A 21,122-nucleotide genomic window follows, 5' to 3' on the forward strand; every position below is an offset into this window, starting at 1 on the left:
CATAGAGCCCTCCCTCATAAAGCCGATTACGTACTGTTTGGCTGGACACCCTTCGTCCTGTTGCCAAGAGCAACCGTCTTTGCAGCTGCGTAGCATTCTCTGTTCTGTTTCGACGGGCTGTTAACCGTATATACCGGTCATCAGTTGCTGTAGTGGCGCGTGGCCGACCTTGCCCTGGTCGACGTCTAACATTTCCTGTTTCTTGGAATTGATTCCACAGCCTTGCAACAACACTTCTGGCGACTCCAACAGCGTCCGCGACACTACGTTGTGTTTGCCCGGATTCCAGTCTGCCTATAACATGCCATGGATTCCGGTAAATCACGTTGTTGAGACATCCTCAAGTCACCTTGTCTCAAAAAAAAATACTGCGCAATCGAATTTCACAGTTAAGGCAGTAAAACAGACGTTTCTGCAACATCCCGATTTCTGCCCTTACCTCCTTTTTTTTGGTTTTTGACGTCATGAACATTGATTTGCATATGAAGTTTTCTTCTTCCGTTTCCTGCTAGGCTTTAAATTATGGATGATTCATTTTATGTTACTTATCGGTATACAGCTTTGCATAATTTTGTTAAAACCATGTGCTCCCCTAATTGTTTTGAGCAGTGTATATTTCTATTTTAACTAGCACAGCTAGTTAACATTATCATGTGCCATCACATTTACATTGAGATGGCACCACAGTCATTATAAAAAGTTAAACTGAGGAAAAGGGGAATTAGGAGTTCTCCCGTACCAATCAGTGTCTATTTTTCCCATTTCAATATCCTACCAGCCGCTTCAAAAAGTCCCTTTCTTTCTTTCTTTTTTTAATCAACAAATTGAAACCAGCATCACTCCCAGTTATGTTTTATCCATTTTTATTCACGTTTTTCCTTCTAATTTCAGTTCTAGAGTCCCAAAGCAGAGGGTTTTTTCCCCCCATTTTTTTAACTAATGGGATTAGATGTGATTATGTGATGTCTTAAATTCTACTAATGCAGTTATATATGATTAAATATATTCTTTTTATATATAACACTAATTTAAAATACAAATAAATAAGAATATCACATCACACACTCACTAACAATTATTATTTAGGAACAGCTTTGGTATAAGGGACACCACAAATTGGCCGCTTTTTTTTCCAATGGTAAGTGGCCAACTCTGGTTTGTCATTGTTCCAGTATGTTCCTCCCATGCCAGGGAGCACTAGTTGTTTTTTGTAAAACCCTTCTCAAACTTTTAAACAGCCATTTTGTCTTTTGATTACATTTTCCTCAGCTGGTAATATTGTATTCTTTTTATTTTTCTTATTTATTTTATTTAAAAGAATCTGGATACCCAGAAAGAGAGTGGGGGTTTTATTTTTTTATACATATAGAATATATTTATTTATACAACATGCAGGACTATTGTTTATTTAAAAGAGCGGATACCTTATGTTGTTTTGATGTTTAGTCTTCTATAGTGATATTTTTATTACTATCCTTGTTGTGGTTTTAGCATTGTTATGTTTTCTATGCTGGCTTGGGTGTCAATAGTGTCCACAGACCCATATCATATTTATTAATCCAGAAATCATATGATAATCCAGATCTTTTTATTTTTATACTATTATATTTCTTGTGTGTGGCTTCATGATATTTTTCATATTTGAATGGGTTTTTATCAGGACCATCTTTCAACTTTTTCCGGGGGGGGGGGGGAAAGAACATGTACTCAATGTACATATGCATATATTTGTATATATATACCATTTTTAGTGTATTTTCAAAAACTGGGGGGGGGGGGGCATTGGTTTTTATTATTGTTTTCTATGCTGGTGATTTTTTTTTTTCTGGTGCCCATAGTGTCAAATAGCCTTGGCGACTTTTGGTTTTTTGGTTGGGGTGGGGTCGTTGGACATGTTTGGCACCAAAAAAAAATCTTGGAAAATCGCAAAGTTGTCCCCTATACCAAAGCTGTTCCTCGTTTTCACATTGTCACAATATTCTGCAAAACTCTTTCCTATAATTAATAGCCAAAAAATTTTTGGCCTTGAATGTTTGAGAAACTCTCTTCCATTATATTGTGATATAGTTTGTAGATGTTCAATGTTTGAGTTCTCGATTTTACCAAAAAAAATTCAATGCCAATCTCTTTGCAAAAGTGTAAATTGATTCAATATCAAATTCTGCATGCACAGATTCAATGTTTTAAAATATTCTGGAGCACCAGTAACTTTTCTCAAAATTTTGTTTTGCTGTACCTGTAGCTTATACATGCTTCTCTTTGTAGCATACGCCCAGGAGCACATTGCATAAGTGAGAACAGGTCTAACAATTTCTTTATAGATTAACAGTTTATTTTTTAAGCTTACTTGAGACATAGGACATGCAAATCTCGTTATTGCTGCCATTAGTCTTTCGGCTTTATTTATTTTTTTATCTACATGTTCATTGAAATTTATTTTTGTATCAAATGTAACACCTAGGTATTTAACCTCCTCTGTGGGATAAATAGGTTGATTATTTTTTATTATTATTATTATTAATACTGGAGGAATTTGTCTCCTGGTGAGCCAAATTAGTTCACATTTACAGTATCTACATAAAGTTGTGCTTTAAAGAATTCATTCCATTCTTCTTTGTTATTTAGTAATTCATGTAAATTAGATACAGCTTTCATTGGTTTTCTTGTCAGTACATATCATTATAACATCATCCGCATATAATCCCAGTATAACTTTAGGTACCCTGGGAAAATCAACCATAAAGATATTATGAATGATCGGCCCAAGATAAGACCCCTGATTTATACCTGCCGTTATTCTTTTTTTCTCTGAAATTGCTTCATTTATTTTAACTTTTATCTGAAGTTTTATCTGCTAAATAAACACTCAGGAATTTGATGATAATTGAGGGGAAACCCCTTCTTGTTAGTTTATATAATAATCTTTCATGCCATACTCTATCAGAAGCTTGTTTATAGTCCAGTAGGACCCCAACAGCAGTCTTTATAATTTTTTGGCCTCCTGTATATACTCAATCACCCTCAATAGTTGGTGCACTGTCCCATGACTTTGCTTGAAGCCAAGTTGCTCCATTCTACTCAAGTTACTCTCCTCTATGAAGGTAATAAGTCTACATGAAAAAATTATTTCAAATAGCTTAGACAAATGAGGTAAAAGTGACAGTGGCCTATATGAAGACGCGAATGTATCTGGTTTACCAACTTTAGGAATAACTCTTATCATTGCATTTTTTTAATAGTTTGGAAAATATGATAATTTGAGAAAAATATTAAATATATTAACCAATGATATCAGCATATTAGGTGTCAACATTTTAATTGCTTTTGATGTGAGCCCATCCATACCAGGAGCTTTTCTCAGCTTTAATTTTGAGATTAATTTCTCGAGCTAAGTTATATTTGTAGGCGGTAATACACTAGTGTCCATTGGTGGTAAAACATTTAAATAGTCCCTCACATTTATTTGCCTTTCATGTTTATACGTACAATTTATATTTAGAGAGAATTGAAATTATAATTCTTCAGAAAACTCCTGTACTTTTTCATCATCATGGAATAAAAGTCCTCTGTGCCTGCTATGTATTGTTGGTATCATAGAATATCTGATAGACATTTTTTTATATACATCGTATATTGACCCATCAACTCCATTTGCATCGCTAATCTAATTACTAAATCGAACATTCTGATATTCTCTAATTTCCTGTTTCCCCTTTCTAGCATGTACATTGTATATATACTTATAGTATAGGTCCCTAGTTCTTTGATATAATTTTCTTATTTTATTTTTCTTCTTATTTTTTTTCCTTAATATATTGTGGCAATTTTAAGGGATTCATGTCCTTGGCTTTTTCTCTAGTAGCAGCTTACATAGCTTCCTACATACCTATGGCTATTTCTTCCACCGTAGTTTCCATCTTTTGTTCATTTTCCAATATAGGAGTCATTACCGGCATTTCTTGGTGCAATTCCTGATATTTTTTCCAGTCTATTAGTTAAATCATTATTTTTTAGCCGGCGTTGTAACATTACCCATTGACTCCCGTCAAAAAAATTAAAAAAAAAAAAGAAAAAAAAAAAAAAGAGTCCAAATCTCGTCATTTTTTGTACAAAAATTGTCTTGCCTTATTTGACTATATGCACGGTTAGTTAAAATCTGAGATATTCTCATTGTTCATAAACTGGAAAAAATGTGCAACTTTGATCACATCGCCATTTTGATTATTTTTGCCACATTGATATTACAAAATTTCTATAAAATTTAGTGTCATTTTTTTCAACAAACGTGAAATTGTTTTGTTAATTTTTCATTGGTCATGTTCTGATATGGATTTTCTGAGGTCGGTCCCTGGAGTTGGACAGTACTGTATTACTATTTTCAGGTATAAGTATTCGCGATCCTGACAATCACATTGGATTCTTCATCCGTTCATCGCTTTTCATGTAAAAGCTTAGCAGATCGGCTCTTGGTGAGTCACCAGTATACTCCGCCTGACAGTATGTCATTGTGATAATCGCTAGTGCTGGGTGTGTCGCTGGCTAGTTCCAGAGCATCTGGATCTTTCATGATCGTCATGATATACTTCTAGTCACCCCCATCCTTCAGGATGTTAATCGCTATCCAGTCCGATCATCATTTCAATTCCTGGTCGTTCGCTGCCTCGTAGTACATTGATTGTCATCTTGCCTGCCACATGCTGGACAGTAACCTTGAATGTACCTTCCAACATCGTTATTGTCTGAGGTGCACATGTACCAAGGATCGTCGTTCTTCAACCGGTTGTTACATCAGTGCAAATGAACTAAATTACGGACTGCTGCCATCAGTATGAGAAATCTTTTATTATTTCTGTTTGTTTAATTGTAGTAGTAAAAGTAACATCTGTTGAAATGTTAATAAATTTACATTTGTTAAAACTTTTTAAAAAGCAAAATCTTTCTTGAATTATTTGTCTCTCTCTATGTACCTCATGTACCAAATTCTCCAGATCAGAACCTGGGTTGTTGAAGAGTCATCATACCCATTTGTAATTAAATTGGTAAATGAATTCAGAGCATTTTTAAAACCTCTGCATTAATTCTACAGTTGATATTTTTTAACAGTGTGATGTTTATTATATCTGGTGCTTGTATAGTGTTGAATGGAAAGTGTGTGGATTCACTTGTTCCTGGTACATCAATACTGTTCCTGTCACAAAATCTTTTTAATTTAGTCCCGTTGTTCAAATTAATCCTAGATTCCCTCAATATGTATTTTTACAATTTAAATTCCCAACCAAAATAGTGGGAACATTTTTTCAAAATTTTTCTTGATCAAATTTTCATCTAATTCATCATTGGGCTGCCTATATACTGAAGCTATTCTGATTATTGCATTTCTATTTACTGCAACTTCTACAGCTAAAGCTCCCATAGTTCCATGAGGCAAATTAACATATTAAACTTTATATTTCTTTTAATGTAAATTGCAACCCAAACCTTTCTTTCCACTGTTCTATCCAGTCTAATAAAATTAAAATTTCCAATATTGGCATTTTTTCCAGGTTTTAAAAACATGTCAGATACATATAATAAATACATCAGTGGACCTATCAATTACCATTTCTCTCAAGTAGGGTTAAGTCATTAGTTATGTCATTTGCATTCCATTGCACAATAGTGAATGGTTTTCTCTATGTTGTGCTACATTGATCTTATTAAATTATTATTTTGGTCCATTAGTTAGTCCTGATGTTTAATGTATTTATCTTATATCAGATCAGGAATCATAGTATTAACTATGCTTTCCTGAATTTTACTTATTTCAGCAATTGGGGCAATTTCTGACAATTTATTCAAGCATCTCATCGGTGTAGCAAGAATCTCATTTATTTGCAATTGTACTGATTTTTGCTTGACAGCTTGTCTTGGTTCAAAATACTTTCCTCATTACACAGATCACTTCCAGATTCATAAGAGAGATCTTCATTCAACCCCTCTTCCACCCTGGCGATCTGACTATATGTACGTTTATTTACCAAACTATTTGTACTGCTCTTCTGTCTTTCTTGTTATTGTTGGGTTTTTTGTACTTTCTATTTTTAGTATTAATTCTCGCTCTATTCTCTATTGGTCTATTTTCTTCTCTAGATGGCCTTTAGTCATCTTTATGTGCATTTTTTGAATGGGTCAGGCAACAGGACCACGTTGATATGAGTAATCCTTGGCAATTACAACAGCTTCCCGGTCCATCCCTTTTCTTTTTTAGAGCATGTGTAGATCCAGTGATCCTCCCCACATTTCATACAGTGCGTGCTTGATTATTACATTGGCTTTTGGCCACCATGATTAAAGCGCTGGCACTTGAAACAAATTATTGGACTCTCCCAGGCCTTCTATGCGTTTCAATAATGACTTCAAATAATATCTTAACATTACATATCTTTTCAAAGTCCTTGTTTTTTGTTATCTTTACTAACAGTAGAGGTAAACATCTTTTTTGTCCTATAACTGGTACGCCTGTATATAGTCATGTCCCAGTTCTTCTAGCACTTCTTGAATTTTTTTGGGCTCGCATGTAATGTGAAGCCCTTTAATTACCACTCTCATAGAGCCCTCATTTTGTTTTCTAAAAGTGTGACACTCTACTTCAGCGGTTCTCAACCGGTGCTCCACAGCAGCTCACGTAAAATACAAAAACCACAGTAAATTCGGACAAAAATAATTATAAGTATTTTTGAATAATAATAATAAATCAGTAACTTTAATGAATAAATAAAAAATAGGCCTACGAGGCTCCTCCATACAAATTATATACCAGAAAGGGCTTGCGAGTCAAAAAAGGTTGAAAATCACTGCTCAACTTTATTAGCTTTCAAGTAACCAGTAACTTTGCTGTGATCTTGTGGGCAACCAACAAAAAGTTTTATGTCATTGGCCATCGGTTTATCTGTTGTAACAGCTAAGCATCAGTACCTGTTGTTTACATAGATCTTTTATACTTTTTCAAAATTAATCCAGTCTTTAACCTCAATGAAAATTATAGGTCTAGGTTTCCCATACTTCTTAACTTCCTTAGCTACCCTTTTATTAACCACTGTGGCGAAATTATTATCCCCATTACCCTCATTTTGGTTATCTACATTATTGATTCCATCATCATCAGTACATACAATACCATCATCTACCTCATTCTCATTGTTAACCTCCTTATTAGTAATGTTACAAAAATTATTGATAGCACATTTTGTTGAGACCCCCCCTCAAAATTTACAAATGCAAAGGTATGGTGCGAAACATCCATATTCTTCTGGAATATTGGTTTTCTGCCCGTCTGGCTTGGGCCATGTTTTCTGAAGGGCTGGAAGCCAGTTTGTGGTCTATTCTACCAAATGGTCTATTCTACCAAAATTATAATTGTGTTTGTAGATTTTAATGACTGATATTCATCTGAGTGCATATATCACCCATTCAACAGGGTTCATACAAAATTTAATAAATAAAAATTAAGGAAATTTTTTGGTTTAGAAAATTGAGTTTTTAAAGACTTTTTAAGGAGTTTCAAGCAGTTTTTAAGGAGTCATGGCAAACTTCATGACTTACAAGCAAAAAAAAGGGGGCGGGGCACATATGCAAATTTATTTTTAATTTGCAAACAAATTTCCCCTCTTCTCAAAAGTATAGATGTAGAAGTGGTTCAAAAATTACAAGTTTTGATTTGTTACCCAGCATCATAAGAATTCATAAAACAATCAATCCACATACATGCTTTCTGTTGTCACCAAAGTGTTCTAAAACCTTAAAGTATTAGTCAAAAATATAACTCATAACAGCATCACATAAATTCTAAAAATTCTAAAAGGGATATTCATTCCCCCTCCAATTATTCAAAATAAAAACCACAGCTGACAAAGCTTTTTCATACACAAAATTATTTATATTTGCAGCAACTCTTTATTCACCTCTCACTTAAAATGGATCTACACATACACAAATTCTTTAAAATGAAGTTTTTCAATTTTTCTTCTTCTTTTCAGTTATACTCAGAAAGAAATTGTTGCAAAATGGGAGCAAATTTCAGAACATACAACACGATGTTTGGCGATTTAACACTCGTTATTTGGCGACATTGGCGATTTAGCACTCGTTATTTGGCAAAATTTACAAATTAACTCGTAATTCGGCGGACTAGCTCTTATTCATGAAATGAATTTTTTTTCCCACGAAACAATTTTTTTTTCCATGAACATGCGGATTTGACGCAATGACGATCGACCATGGTAATTTCTGCTGTTTGCAGTGGCAGTTTTCTTTTCTTTTTTTGAAAACGGAAACCGCGGTCGGTTGTTGAGAAACACTGGACTAGAGTGAATCATCTTCAGCTGTAGGATTAAGGATATGATCGGGGTTTCACGATGAAAAGCCTGATGAGGAGTTGTGCCTTTTTCCGAAAACCTGGGAATTTAATGCGCTGAGTACGTCATCGTACACACGAAAAAGGAAAAATATAAGTATTTCTCTTTCTCCTCTAAGATGGTGGTTCTCAATTTTTTCAAGCCCGCGGCCCGGTTTCATTCATTTTTGTGAGTCGAAGGCCCGGTCAAACACATAACCAAAGGAAAATGAACGAGGAAAAATGAAACGGCTAATCACTCGCGGCATGGTATGAATGATATCAGGGCCCGGCGGTTGAGAAACACTGCTCTAAGGCCGGGATTACACTATAAGTTTTTTAAAAGAGCTTTTTTAAAATTTTCAAAAATTCAACCAATAAAATCATCAGTTGCATTTGCACAAATGTAATCTATGAGCTTTATTGGTTGGATTTTTCAAGTTTTATAAAAGGGATGTTATCAAACTTTTATAGTGTAATCCTAACCTAAGGTACATACAAGGTAAGTACAGAAGTATTTTGAGGCGTTTCCAAAAAAAAAAGAAAACAAGCGCTATTTGAAGCAGAAAAAGTACGAAAATACACTACAGGAGTAAGATGTTAATTTTGGCGCAGAGTTCCCACCACTGGTAGTAGCATCATTTTCTGGCAGAAATGATAGTTAGAACTTAGCTAACTTCTTTATTTCAATTTTTTGGTAGCGCAACAATCTTCTTTTCCCGTTTTTCTCAGCATATCAGAAGCGGGTGTAGCCACTATAGTCTGACCAATCAGGTGCCGTTAATCTCTTAGCTGCGCTGGTCGTCAACAGAGCTGTTCCCAACCGCTACAGGGTGGCCTTGAAATCCCTATTAAGAAATCTCCCCCCCCCCCCCCACCGACACGCCTTGTCTTCTTTTTCCTTCTTTTTTCCAGGGACTTTCTTCCAGTATCAAGTACTACTTATCATCAACCATAGCAGGAAATATTTCAGGGTGGGGGGGGAAGTCTACTTTTTTTTAGAAACAGCTGGAAGGATTTTAAGGAGATTTTAAGGGCCCTTAAAAATGAAATGAATATTAATGACTTTTTAAGGAGTTTTTAAGCACTGTACGAACCCTGTTCAAAATAATTAGATATTTTTTTTGGAAGGAGGTTTGACAGAAAAAAAATTAAGTTAGAAGAGAGGAAAAATTTGAAAAAAAATTGCAGAGTGGGGGGGGGGAAGGAAAGAATCCAATACTGCAGCAAAAGTACAGATAAAGGACATAAGCCAAAAATGCACCAATATGGCAGCAAAAATGTGTGATATGGCTTTAATGGGAAAGTAACTGATGTCACTTCCTCTAATCCTACATTAAAATGGCTTCTGAACATGAATTATTGATAAATAATACTTGAATGAACGAATTGAACAAAAAAAATAGAACCAACCTGTTCTGCAGATATTATATCTGACTTGAACTTCCCTAGAGGAATGATACCTAATGACCTTGCTCGACTTGATTCACTCATTCGCAGCTTGAAATAAAAATACACAAATAAAAATTTAAAAAATAACAAAAAGAAGAAAGAACTACCTTTTGTAGATTGAATTTTTCGACCTGATGAAGACCCAGGCATTGATCATGTTATAAATATTTTGTTTCTTCCACTCAAATTTAATTTATGTTACACGATTTAATTCATGTTTCATATTCATCAGCTTTTTTGCTTTAAATTTTATTTTGATTCAACAAGTGAGCAGCTGTAATACCTTTGCCAGACCAGACTGTAAGAAATTTCCACTAGTGCACCTTGGGAAAAAAGGCACTCAATGAAGAATCAACTCACGTGAGAGGCGTACACAAGAAAGGGGGGGCCATAGGGTACTGTTTCACCCCAAAACATTCAAAAATTAAAATGTTCTTGAATATTTTTGTAAAAAAATAAATATTTAATGAAAATGCCTAATTATGCTACCTTAACCAATCTTGTTAATTTAATACTAAAATGGTCCAGGCTGACCGGTATCAGGAATTATAGGTGGCACCCGAGATTTGCTCCTGTGGGCAGAGTAGTCGTGAGTGTTTGAGGAAAGATATCGTTACCATGAAGTCCACGCCGTGTTGTTTGTATTGTAGGCACTGTTATTTCTCTGATGTAATTTGTTTCTTTAAATAAATTATGTTTCAAACAGCATGTGGCTACAATTTGACACCCAACATGAAAGATGGCATTTTTTCAACTCAGTCTGAAGTTTTTTTGTTCAGTCTGAACGTACCTACCAATTGGCAAGTGAAACTTCCGTCACATGTCATTCCATTCGGTATTTGTTTTCAACCTGAAAGGAGTTCATCGCATCAGTTGTTTCAAAATTCACAAAAAAATTTGTCGAGTGTAAAAATGTTCGTCTGATGTCGAACCTCACGTCTCAAAAGTGTCATATTTTTTTTTGTTATTGAAACATTGGTTTATATATATAGTGTAATGTGATGCAAAGAAACAAGGATCCAGCCCTAAACCTCAAATGAACATGGATTTACTCCAGAACACATTTGCACTAAATCTTGTGAAGGACAGGAAGTCTGAAGGGGTTGTATGCAGCTTGCTGATGAAAGTCTTCAACCAGATCACTGATGAAGAGAGATGTGTAGACGCTGCAAGGAGGAAAAGTAACAAGTGGTCACTGAAAGAGCTTGTCCCAAACTTCAAGTGCAATGAGCATCACGCCCTCTTGCCAACAACAGTCACCTTTGTTGACTACATGAAGACACACCGATTGAAGGAAGTCTTGGAAACCCAGAGGTACTTTACCAAGAAGACCAGGAACACTGTTGTCCTAAAGTCCTTCGAGTGGAATGAGTTTTCATCAGTGGAAACAGTTTTCTTCAAATACAACATCTGCAACAAGATGGTCTCAGATAAGCAGCATCCAGTGAGCCATAAGCTTGAAAACTCAACACTGGTCAGTGGGAAAAAACAAAGGTTCACAGCAAATCCTCTGCTCGATGCCAGAAACTCATTCAGATGTCACGTCTGCCAGTTTGTTTTCACCCACAAGAGTCAGTTTCAGAGGCATGTTGATGAGCAACTCTCACACAAGAAGCCATTCCATATTTTTTCTACAATGTCACTAACTTCAAGCAATGGCAGGGTCGTGTTCGCCAGTCACTTGCAGGCTGCCTAAGCTTGCTGAATCTGCTAGTCCACATTCAATTGGAAATTGCAGATGATAACGCAACTCATGACAGACATGAACAAGGCGTACGCCGAGGAAATGCCATCGCCAGAATCAGCCGATTCATACCCGGATGATTATCTGTCAGTACTGTGAGATGACCTTCGAGAATGAATCCATCTTCCTGAAACACGTAGAGTTCCACAAGACAAAAGAAAAAATGAAAACTGTAGACACTCATCTCCAGAGCTCCAAAAGTCTGAGATGTCCCAGACATCCCCACGTAGACAAGCTGTGGCCAAGCCTCAAGTACCGCTTGGAGTTAATCATGTCAGCACTTCAACCTTACAACAACATTGTAGGAACAACGATGATGCCTATGCAGGGCCACAATTAGGGGGTGAGCAGGCGGGTCTCGTGCCCCAGGCACTGGACCAGAGGGGGCTCAAATTTTATTTTCAAACCTCTCCTTCAACATTACAAGGGGACGCCAAAATGCACACTTGCCCCGGGTGACCAAACATCTAGTTGTGGCCCTGTGCCTATGCTTCAAAGAGGACATACTCCGAAAAAGTTTCAGATTGATCTACCCACAAGTCATCGTACTCGTGAAAAATTAAAATTTTTTTTTGAATACATGTGAATTTTTTTTCTCAATTTATTGGCTTCCATTATTGAAATGTGTTTGTTAGATATTTGATTATTGTTTATATGCACCACTTTGTTTATGTTCGAAGATTGTTTCTGGTTTCATACCGAGGCGGTATATGAAACCGGAGGGGGAGTCTATAATGGTCAAGGCCAACCAGTATTAGGAATTATAGGTGGTGTCCGAGATTCGCTCTCATGGGCAGAGTAGTCAAGAGTGTTTGAAAAAAGAAGTTATTGTCATGCCATCCATGCCGTGTTGTTTGTATTGAATGCACTGTTACCTCTCTGATGTAATTTGTGTTTTCCTTAAATAAATTACGTTCCAAACAGCGTGTTGCTACAATACTATACTTTCTGAAGGTTACAAACTCAAAATTTTTGAAAGAGATTACTTGTGGCCCCTCCCACTTTGAATCCAGTGTGCCTCCTTCCAAAGTTCAATCCTGTGTACGCCCGACTTGGAAAATCATGTGTTCGTAAAAATGTGAATATCTGGCCAAAATGTCAAATTTATGAATTCAACTTTAATTTTTCAGGACTCATGTATTTAAGTAAATATATATTATCAATGTGCAAAAAAAAAGAAAGCAATATCCATTAATTGTTGAATCCCTGTTCACTCGAGGCTAGATACCCATCAGCATGGGTAAGAGGTTAAAAGCACTCTCTTTCCCTACATATTTTTGAGACATACACTTATAAATTATTAAAATCATTAAGTTAATGTCTATAGTTGGGCACTTGGAGGAAACATCAAATGATTTAATTTCATAGATTAATTTGGTTACAATACATTAAAAAAAATTAGGATAAATAATAATATGAAACCCTTTTGAGGTTTCAAACATTTGCCTTAGAGCTCCTTGAAATACCAGCCTGATTCATGTGCCATTTGTAAGCAAAAGTGTGACATCAGTATTATACCTATGCTGTTCCCTATCCTGCTTCTTTTCAATGATTTCCGCGACATCACTTTTGCTCAAAGATGGATAATGAGTTCACTCTTCTTCATACGAGTCCTTAATTCTTCGATCGTTGAAAACACATTGACGCACTCAAAAAATTCTCTCAAAAACGGCAAGGATGAGTTGACGCATGTAAAAAATTCTCTCAGAAACAGGCAAGGATGCGCCAACATGTCCTGGTCAGACCAGTGCTTTTCTCCAGTTGCTTTGTTTGTGACTTGTCCATGGCCCCCACATGCTAGTGCCAGGCCCTCAGGCCAGGATTTTTCACAGGGCCCCCACCCCCCCCTCTCCTCCAAAAAATTTTGTGCAGAGCTTATGGAAAAGAGAAAAGATTATGGTATATTATTTCAATTAAAAAAAAAAGAAACCCCTTTTGGGAAGAAAAAAATGTTGAATGGAATTCCCCCCCTCCCATGAGAAAATCCTGCATACGATATGGCATTTGTATATGCAGCAATATATTGCTACAACGATAATCAATAATAAATACATCTAAATACATCTACAATGATATTTTTTTCAAATCTTGTTTGGAATTGCCTGGCTTAATGTTAAACTCTCGGTACAATGACATCCTCTACTATGATAAACCCCTCTATAACAATATTTTTAGGAGATTTTTTAAATTGCTACAACAATATTTTTTATATTTTGTTCAAAATCGTTTTGAGTTTAATTTTAACTTCGTCACTTTTTCTCGTTCTTCTGAAGGCGTCTAATAACATCAATATTTTGCACTAAATGATCACCGAAAGCTAAAGTTATTTGTATTGCTACACTCTGTACGACACAAAAGCGCTATGCTGTAAACTTCTTTACAGCGACAATACATATCTAACTGAATTTTATAAATAAACTAATCAATTACAATTTTTTGTAACGAATAAATACATAAAAGCGCATTTTCCGATGATATTAACAATGCTGATATAGAAAAAATTACAACAATAGCATAAATTTGATCACACGTAAGGATAATGTTGCTTCTTATATAAATCCTTCTACCACAATATTTTTTCTTGGTCCGTAGAATATTGTTATATCAAGTTTTCACTGTATATTTAAACTAAATAATAGAATATAATTGTGTGTGTGTAATAAATATACATTTCGATATGATTATGTGATTTGTATATAATTTTACGCGATACAATAGAACTCCCCTATGGGCCAGAATTTTCACAAAGGGGGGGGGGGTTAGGTCTTTTTCCTGCAAAATAGCCCTATAATCTCGGCTCTGGGGGGGGGGGGGTTTAGGATTCTAACTCTTTACATACAGCAATGGTGAAAGTGATCCATGGTTAGCAGGGCCGCAATTGAGGCAAGCAGGTCTCTTGCCCCGGACCAGAGGGTGCGCACAAAATTCACCTTCTATAACCTCTTTTTCAAAATTACAGGGAGGGGGGAATGTCAAAATATGTGCTTACCTCAGCTGATCAAGCATTTAGTTGCGGCCCTGACAGCTAGTGTTCAATATCAAAGTCTCTCGATTAACGATAATACCTCTATTATTTTTCTTTGTCCGCAGAATATCGTTATATCGAGATTTCACTTCAGTTTTATCATGCATAATACTAGCTATAATATCTGGCACTGCCCGTATTTTCTTCATTTATTGTAACAAGTATTGCTACAGCTAGCTAGATGTTAATTTTGACACAGTGCTGTCTGATTAGTGAAGAGTTCCCAACCCTGAATTTATATTTCTTCGCCTCTATCCTTTAATATGCATAAATTCATTGCATGGAAAATCAGGCTAATTTACAAGTGCAAGGTAAACTAACACTAACCTCTTTCACAACAGGTAAAGATGCAGACGTCAGTTGTAAATGGAAAGCTGAATCAGATGTAGGTAATCTTTCAGCAGATAATGACCGCTCAGAAAAAGCATTGCTACTTTTTAGGTTTATCTCACATTTAATTAGCAGTTGATTCAGTAACTTTTCACTAAAACCACGTATTCCATAGGCAACCTAGATAAAAACCAATGGAAATGTTGAATATGGCATCAACTACAAAGACTGATAGATTATTCAAGCATAGTAATTATTTTATAAAAAACTGCACAGGGGTTTGCAACTTTAAATTTCTAGCCACATCTTGTCATTTCCTTTAAATATCATAAAACACAAGATGTGGAACATAATGAATTTAATGAATTACATAATTTAAGAATTCAATGTATAGTCTCGCAAGATTTTCTCAAGGAGGGGAGGATTTAATTTTTTTTATCTTTTGGGGGGGGGGGGGTTAAGTTTTTTACTGCAAAATAACACTATAATCTTGTCTTGGGGAATTCCCCCTCCCCTTCCCTGCGTACGCCATTGTAGTCTCATAACAGATGTTTTCAAAATATTTGTGTTATAATAGATCCATAGAGTTTCGTGCATTTTCCCCTGCCCTATTTTTTATCTATTCTATCTAGAGTAGTACTTGAAAAAGTTTTATTTAATAACAAATTATTCTATACTTATAACTTGAATAGCTTTACAAATTTTGAAGTTCTGTGGTACATTCCAAGAAATAACGTGTCAATCTTAAATGTGTCATTTATTTTACCAAGAGTTGTATATGTACCAAAATACAAGAATTTAATTTTTATAAGGTCTCCCTGTCAGACCAGATAAGGCCTGGATTCTGTCCCTTTTGGAATTTCCGCCCTTTACTCATTTGGGATGAGTCTTGCCATAGTTCTCTGCCTTTCAATACGAAAGTTGTTTCCCTGTCTCTCCGAAGGTCAACTAAAAGAAAAATTCTGTTTCTAAGTGCAATATTCGCTAAGATATTTGAATCTGATAATTGCTGAAAACGCAGGAAAGAACAGCACAAACGTGCCAACTTTTGGAATCCAGAAATCTGGAGATTCTCCCCGATTCTGAGCAGATTTTAAATGCTCTCGCTACATAAGTGTGAAATGCCCAGAGTTTCTGTTGCATGGGATAGCATGACCTAGAATGAAGTAGTAGTGAGACTGAAAAAGGTTTGCGATATACAGAGATTTGTAAATGTGATTTATGTTTAGTGATTAATACATCCACGAAAGAAAGTTCCCTGTTTGTTTCAAAATCAGCTGTGAACTGAACGTGAGAGTCTATGTCATTCATAACGTGTGGTAACTGTTCTAAATCATCTTTGAACCATCCCAAAGTACGAATCACACTAGACCGTGAACTAGAAACCATCAGAGGGATTGCTAAAGACAGAGGGTTCAACACCAAAATCGCTGACGAAATGAGTAGAAAATTCATGAAACCTACAAGAGGAACTACTTTGGAAAATATCACAGAGACTACTTAAAGAAATTGTAGTTGTGCCATAAGATCCAATAGTCACACTCAAGATCAAACCGAATTCTCAAAAAGTTTAACCTATTTACCATATAGATGTGCCTACTAAAAACTTTAGTTTCAAACTCCCCCCCCCCCCTAAAGATGCTGTACCACAGAATAAATAATGGGGCATTTATTTCATTACATACTGTGATTGTCCTCTGGGTTATATAGGACAGACAAGGAGACCCATAAAAACTAGATCAAATGAGCATGCTCGTTGTGTAGAAACCATTACTGCTCACTACTGGCAAGAGAGCCATAGATTCGAATTTCAGGAAGTGGTAGTTTTCCATAAAGTAAAGTACACAACTGATTTAGGCCTCTATGAAGGTACATATATTCAGGCCTTCAAAAACATATTGGTAAACTGAAATAAATCAACACCCCAACTGCAACGCCATGGCTAAAGTTCATTACGAGCAGGAACGGTAAGAAAATTCAAATAGATCATCAATCAGATATCTCCATTTCATAAGTAGCCAATCAGGACGGTAGAGAAGACCTGCATGCAGGCGCTCCGCTTCATTTTGATCACAACGTTTGACGGCAGCAGACATATTTTTCGCTCCACTGAGCAACCGAGAGCTTGGTTGACCAAGGTTTGGTATTCAATCCAAGCAGGATCCTCGGTCAGCGAGAGAGTTTATTCTCTGAAGGGGACACTCATAGTGTGTCAAAATGCATAAGGAGTTTTTATAATTTCCTTTATTTGCCTTTTTTGTTGGTGAATTTTTCTGAGTGTTATTAGGCAAAGTTTATCTATTCTTCCAGTTATAAACTGCATGTGATTGATCTTTGCATATTATACAATTCTTAGTTTGGAAATTTTTCAATAGCCCTTTCTGTTTGGTTGGAACACTCTTGCACAATAAATTGAGCACCTAGCTCCTCTTCTCAAGAAACTGGAGGAATTCATCAAATGTAGGAATTTTCTGACCTCCCATAGTCAGCTCAAATTGCATGACAATATTTTTGTCTAACTTTGGCATAATCAGATTAAACAAAATAAGATCTGACAATTTATCTTTATCAAAATCTGATTGCTTTAGAGCTCTCAAGTTTCTGTTCACAGTGTCTACCAGATCTTGCAAGTCCTTTGCCAACTCGTGTGGCATTTCAGGAAAGTTTATGTTTTGAATGTAAGTGCCAACAAGAATACTATGATTTTCCTACTTCTCTGTCAACGCTTTCAAAAATGACTGATACGAATAGTCCAAAGTCTCTATGTATTGAGCACGATATATCTTTCAGACTTGAATGCAAATGATAAAATTTGTGATTGTCACTTAGCTGGGGATGACAACTCATAATACTTTGAAAACTATTTTTAAAGCTATTAAAATTATCTATATTGCCATCGAATGTAGGCAATAAAACTGTTGGCAAGGACAAAATGGTTGGCTTTGAATGTTCGAGACAGTCATTCTTTTCATGGGCAATAGCCTTGCTACTGGCATTAGACAATGAAGTAATGTAAGCAATTAAAGTTATCTGGTTCCTTTCAATCCGCTCTTCCAGTTCCAATTGCTGTCCATTGATGGCAGGAAGTTCTGCATCTTCAGCTACACCATAGTAGCTGTCACTGAGCTTGGCAATTTCTGGCACCATTTTCCGAAAACTTTCAAATTTTGCGAGAAGAGGTTGCAGCTGCACACAGACTCCACCATTGGGTTCAACTAGCGATTCAAAGAAATGTTGCAACACACAATGGCAGTTTCGTCTTAATGATCCACACTGATAATTTAATTGCCATAATGCCATTTTCAAAAGTCCAATGTCTCCAAGATCAAAATGTATGGGCCGAAAATTCTCTCGATAGCTTGGGTGTAGATCAAAAACGCACGAAAATGACAATGAAACGCTTAAAATGAAGAGAGACACAAAAACACCACCTTCTCGCATGGACACTTTTATTAGACCGACTTTTCACACAAGCCACAAAAAGAGACTCTTCCTTATCTCCCGTTGAGGTTACATACATACGTGGGCGTTGTAAAGAGAGGGAGAAAACACAAACTATAATACATGTATGGAACACTATCCATACTTGTATAAGACAACAATAATCTTTTTCATGGGCAGTATGTTAATTTATATTGTATCAATTATTTGTTTCTTATTGGGTTGCATATTTTTTATGGGTATCTTTTTCAGCCACTTTGTTGGGCATTTTGTCTGTTGTGGCAGTGTACTTTCACTAATTTTGAATTCAAATATCTCAGTCAATATTGTATTTCGAAACCTAGAATTTTTTCGTTGGGTTCAGGAGACAGGACAACAGCTTTCTAATTGGAAGTTAGAGTACAGAGAAACCATATAAAAATTAAATTTTACATATCTCTGTACATATACAAACCAAAATTACACATCTAGGATGAACATGTTATTAAAATATATTTTTTTATTGAAAGTATATTTTTATTGTTATGGGCATCTTTTCGCAGCCCCCTTGATGGGAATTTCGCCTGTTGTGACCTTGTACATTTATTTGTATTTCTATAGCTAATGGTTTAGGAGTAATTTGAGGTTAAACTGAATCAAGTTTTCAGTTTGTATACATATGTCTTCATGCGCACAGACCTGTTTTTTCTCAGTGCATTAAAATAATATAATGAGATGCCTATAGTGTGTAAAAAATGGTGATTTTGTGAGTGTGGTAGCATTTTTGGCATGCAAGGCTGAGAGAGAACATTGACATGTCGCAATTAAGCATGGTACACAATAGCTGAAACTACTGCCATAACTCTACAATACAAGTCATTTTGTATTGTTATTATTGCATTATTGAGCAGCTTTTCAGGCTACATAGTCATACAAATAATTTGGATACCCACAAATTCTTCCAAGTCGATTAGTAATTGTTTCATTTATATCTGTACGTAGGGCACGAGGATCATTTTGGGTATATTCATAGTTTTTAAAACTCTGGTCATCACTCTTGTGAAGTATTGTACATGAAAGTTTGGCACTGTGATGGTCAAATGTGACTTCCGTTTCTTCTCAGAATTCTACCAAAGGATAGCTTCACTATGTATGATCTTGGAGATTTGTGAGCTGGAACTACCTCTGCTGGTTTCCATTGATTCTTGAAATTCCAAACTCTCACTGTTTCACCAGTTTACAATTTTTAAGGGGTGAGCATGTCTGTCATAATATAACTTATGCTGTCTTTGCTTTTCTTTCAAGAGGTTCATCACATACTTGTTTAGCTTAGTTTTCAGGAAATCTTCTGAAATGGGTAATTTTATTTTCAGTCGACGATATTAAGCATTAAATGAGCAGGAGATAAGTTCATGTCAGGGAGAGACGTATTCTGATATTCCATTAAACCAGGGTTGATAAAAAAACTAAAAACCGGGTTTTTTGGTTTAAATAGCATTAACATTAAAAACAATAAAATTTCTGAAAAATCATTCAAACTTCTAATAATTAATTTAAAAAAAGTTGTTAATGTAATTAACACTATTCCAATATTAATTAATCTACAAGTATTTCTTATATTTTAACAAAAATCCATTTTCTATTTACTTATTTTTTTTGCTTAACTCAATTAATTACTTTGTGTTTGAAAATTTTTAATGTTATCATTAACCCTATAATAAAGATGTTTTCCCCCCATTACTTTCAATATGCTTAATTAGGAAACTATTTTGCAAAAACTGTGATAAAATTAGGTAAATATAATGTATTTAATGAAGCACAAATAATGCAGATTAATTAGCAATGATTTACGATTTACAAGGTGATTATAACTAAAGTTCTGATTTCAAAACTGTAAAAAAAGAACGATTGTCAGAATGACTTGAAAATTTACATGAATATTCTTGAAGCAATGGAATTTTATATGGCAAAGGGGAAAAATATACTTAAAAATGTAAATTTAACGACACTGTACTTATCTAACACGTGGGAAATTTGCTCACAGAATGGAAATGATAGTCAGTCAGGGCAAAATGATAACAAAAACCAACTTTTGAAATTTAATTATTTTTTGCGTAACTCAATTGACTTTGAAAATTCTTACAGCCGTATTCACCAACATAGTTTAAACTGCAATCACAAGTGAAAGGATTGAAGATCGACACGGATTGGTTAAATTGAGGATTTTAACCAATCCGTGTCTATCACTAATCCTTTACCTGCGATCGTAGTTTAAATTCTGTCTGTGATAACACCCATTAATGTTATTATTAACCATATAATATAAAGATGTTTTCTCCAGTTACTTTCAGTATGCTTAATTAGAAAGCTATTTTGAAAAAACTATAATAAAAATTAGGTGAATATAATGTATTTAATGAAGCATAAATAATGCAGATTAATTAGCAATGATTTACAATATACAGGGTGATTATAACTAAAGTACTGAAGTACTGATTTCAAAACTGTAAAAAAAGAACCATCATCAGAATAGCTTTAAAATTTACATAAATATTCCTGAAGCAATGGAATTTTAAATGGCAAAGGGGAAAAATATTTAAAAATGTAAAATTAACGACACTGAACTCATCCAACACGTTGGAAATTTGCTCACAGAATGGAAATGATAGCCAGTCAGGGCAAAATGATAACTTAATTAGCATTGCACGATTTCATAATTCATGGAAACATTACAAAAATAAAGTAATTGAACAAATAAAACTACAACTTATTTAAGAAAT

General features: G+C 35.2%; 1 protein-coding gene across 7 annotated transcripts in view; it reads right to left on the reverse strand.

Moving 5' to 3' along the window:
• Positions 1-21,122, reverse strand: part of sky (GTPase-activating protein skywalker) — a 136,521-nt gene that overhangs the window by 30,742 nt on the left and 84,657 nt on the right. For 6 of the 7 annotated variants that reach the window (XM_089234677.1, XM_089234678.1, XM_089234676.1 and 3 more), the window contains exons 8-9: positions 14,920-15,102; positions 9,785-9,871 (exon numbers count right to left, since the gene is read on the reverse strand). In XM_089234677.1, the coding sequence (XP_089090803.1) occupies positions 9,785-9,871; positions 14,920-15,102 (270 nt within the window). The remainder of the gene's footprint in view (positions 1-9,784; positions 9,872-14,919; positions 15,103-21,122) is intronic. The other variant, XM_089234679.1, reaches the window with a different exon arrangement.

Source organism: Pholcus phalangioides, unplaced genomic scaffold (genome assembly GCF_987345545.1).
Source record: "Pholcus phalangioides strain wild (caught in Gottingen) unplaced genomic scaffold, Ppha-v1.0 ptg000008l_1, whole genome shotgun sequence".
Classification (NCBI taxonomy): domain Eukaryota; kingdom Metazoa; phylum Arthropoda; class Arachnida; order Araneae; family Pholcidae; genus Pholcus; species Pholcus phalangioides.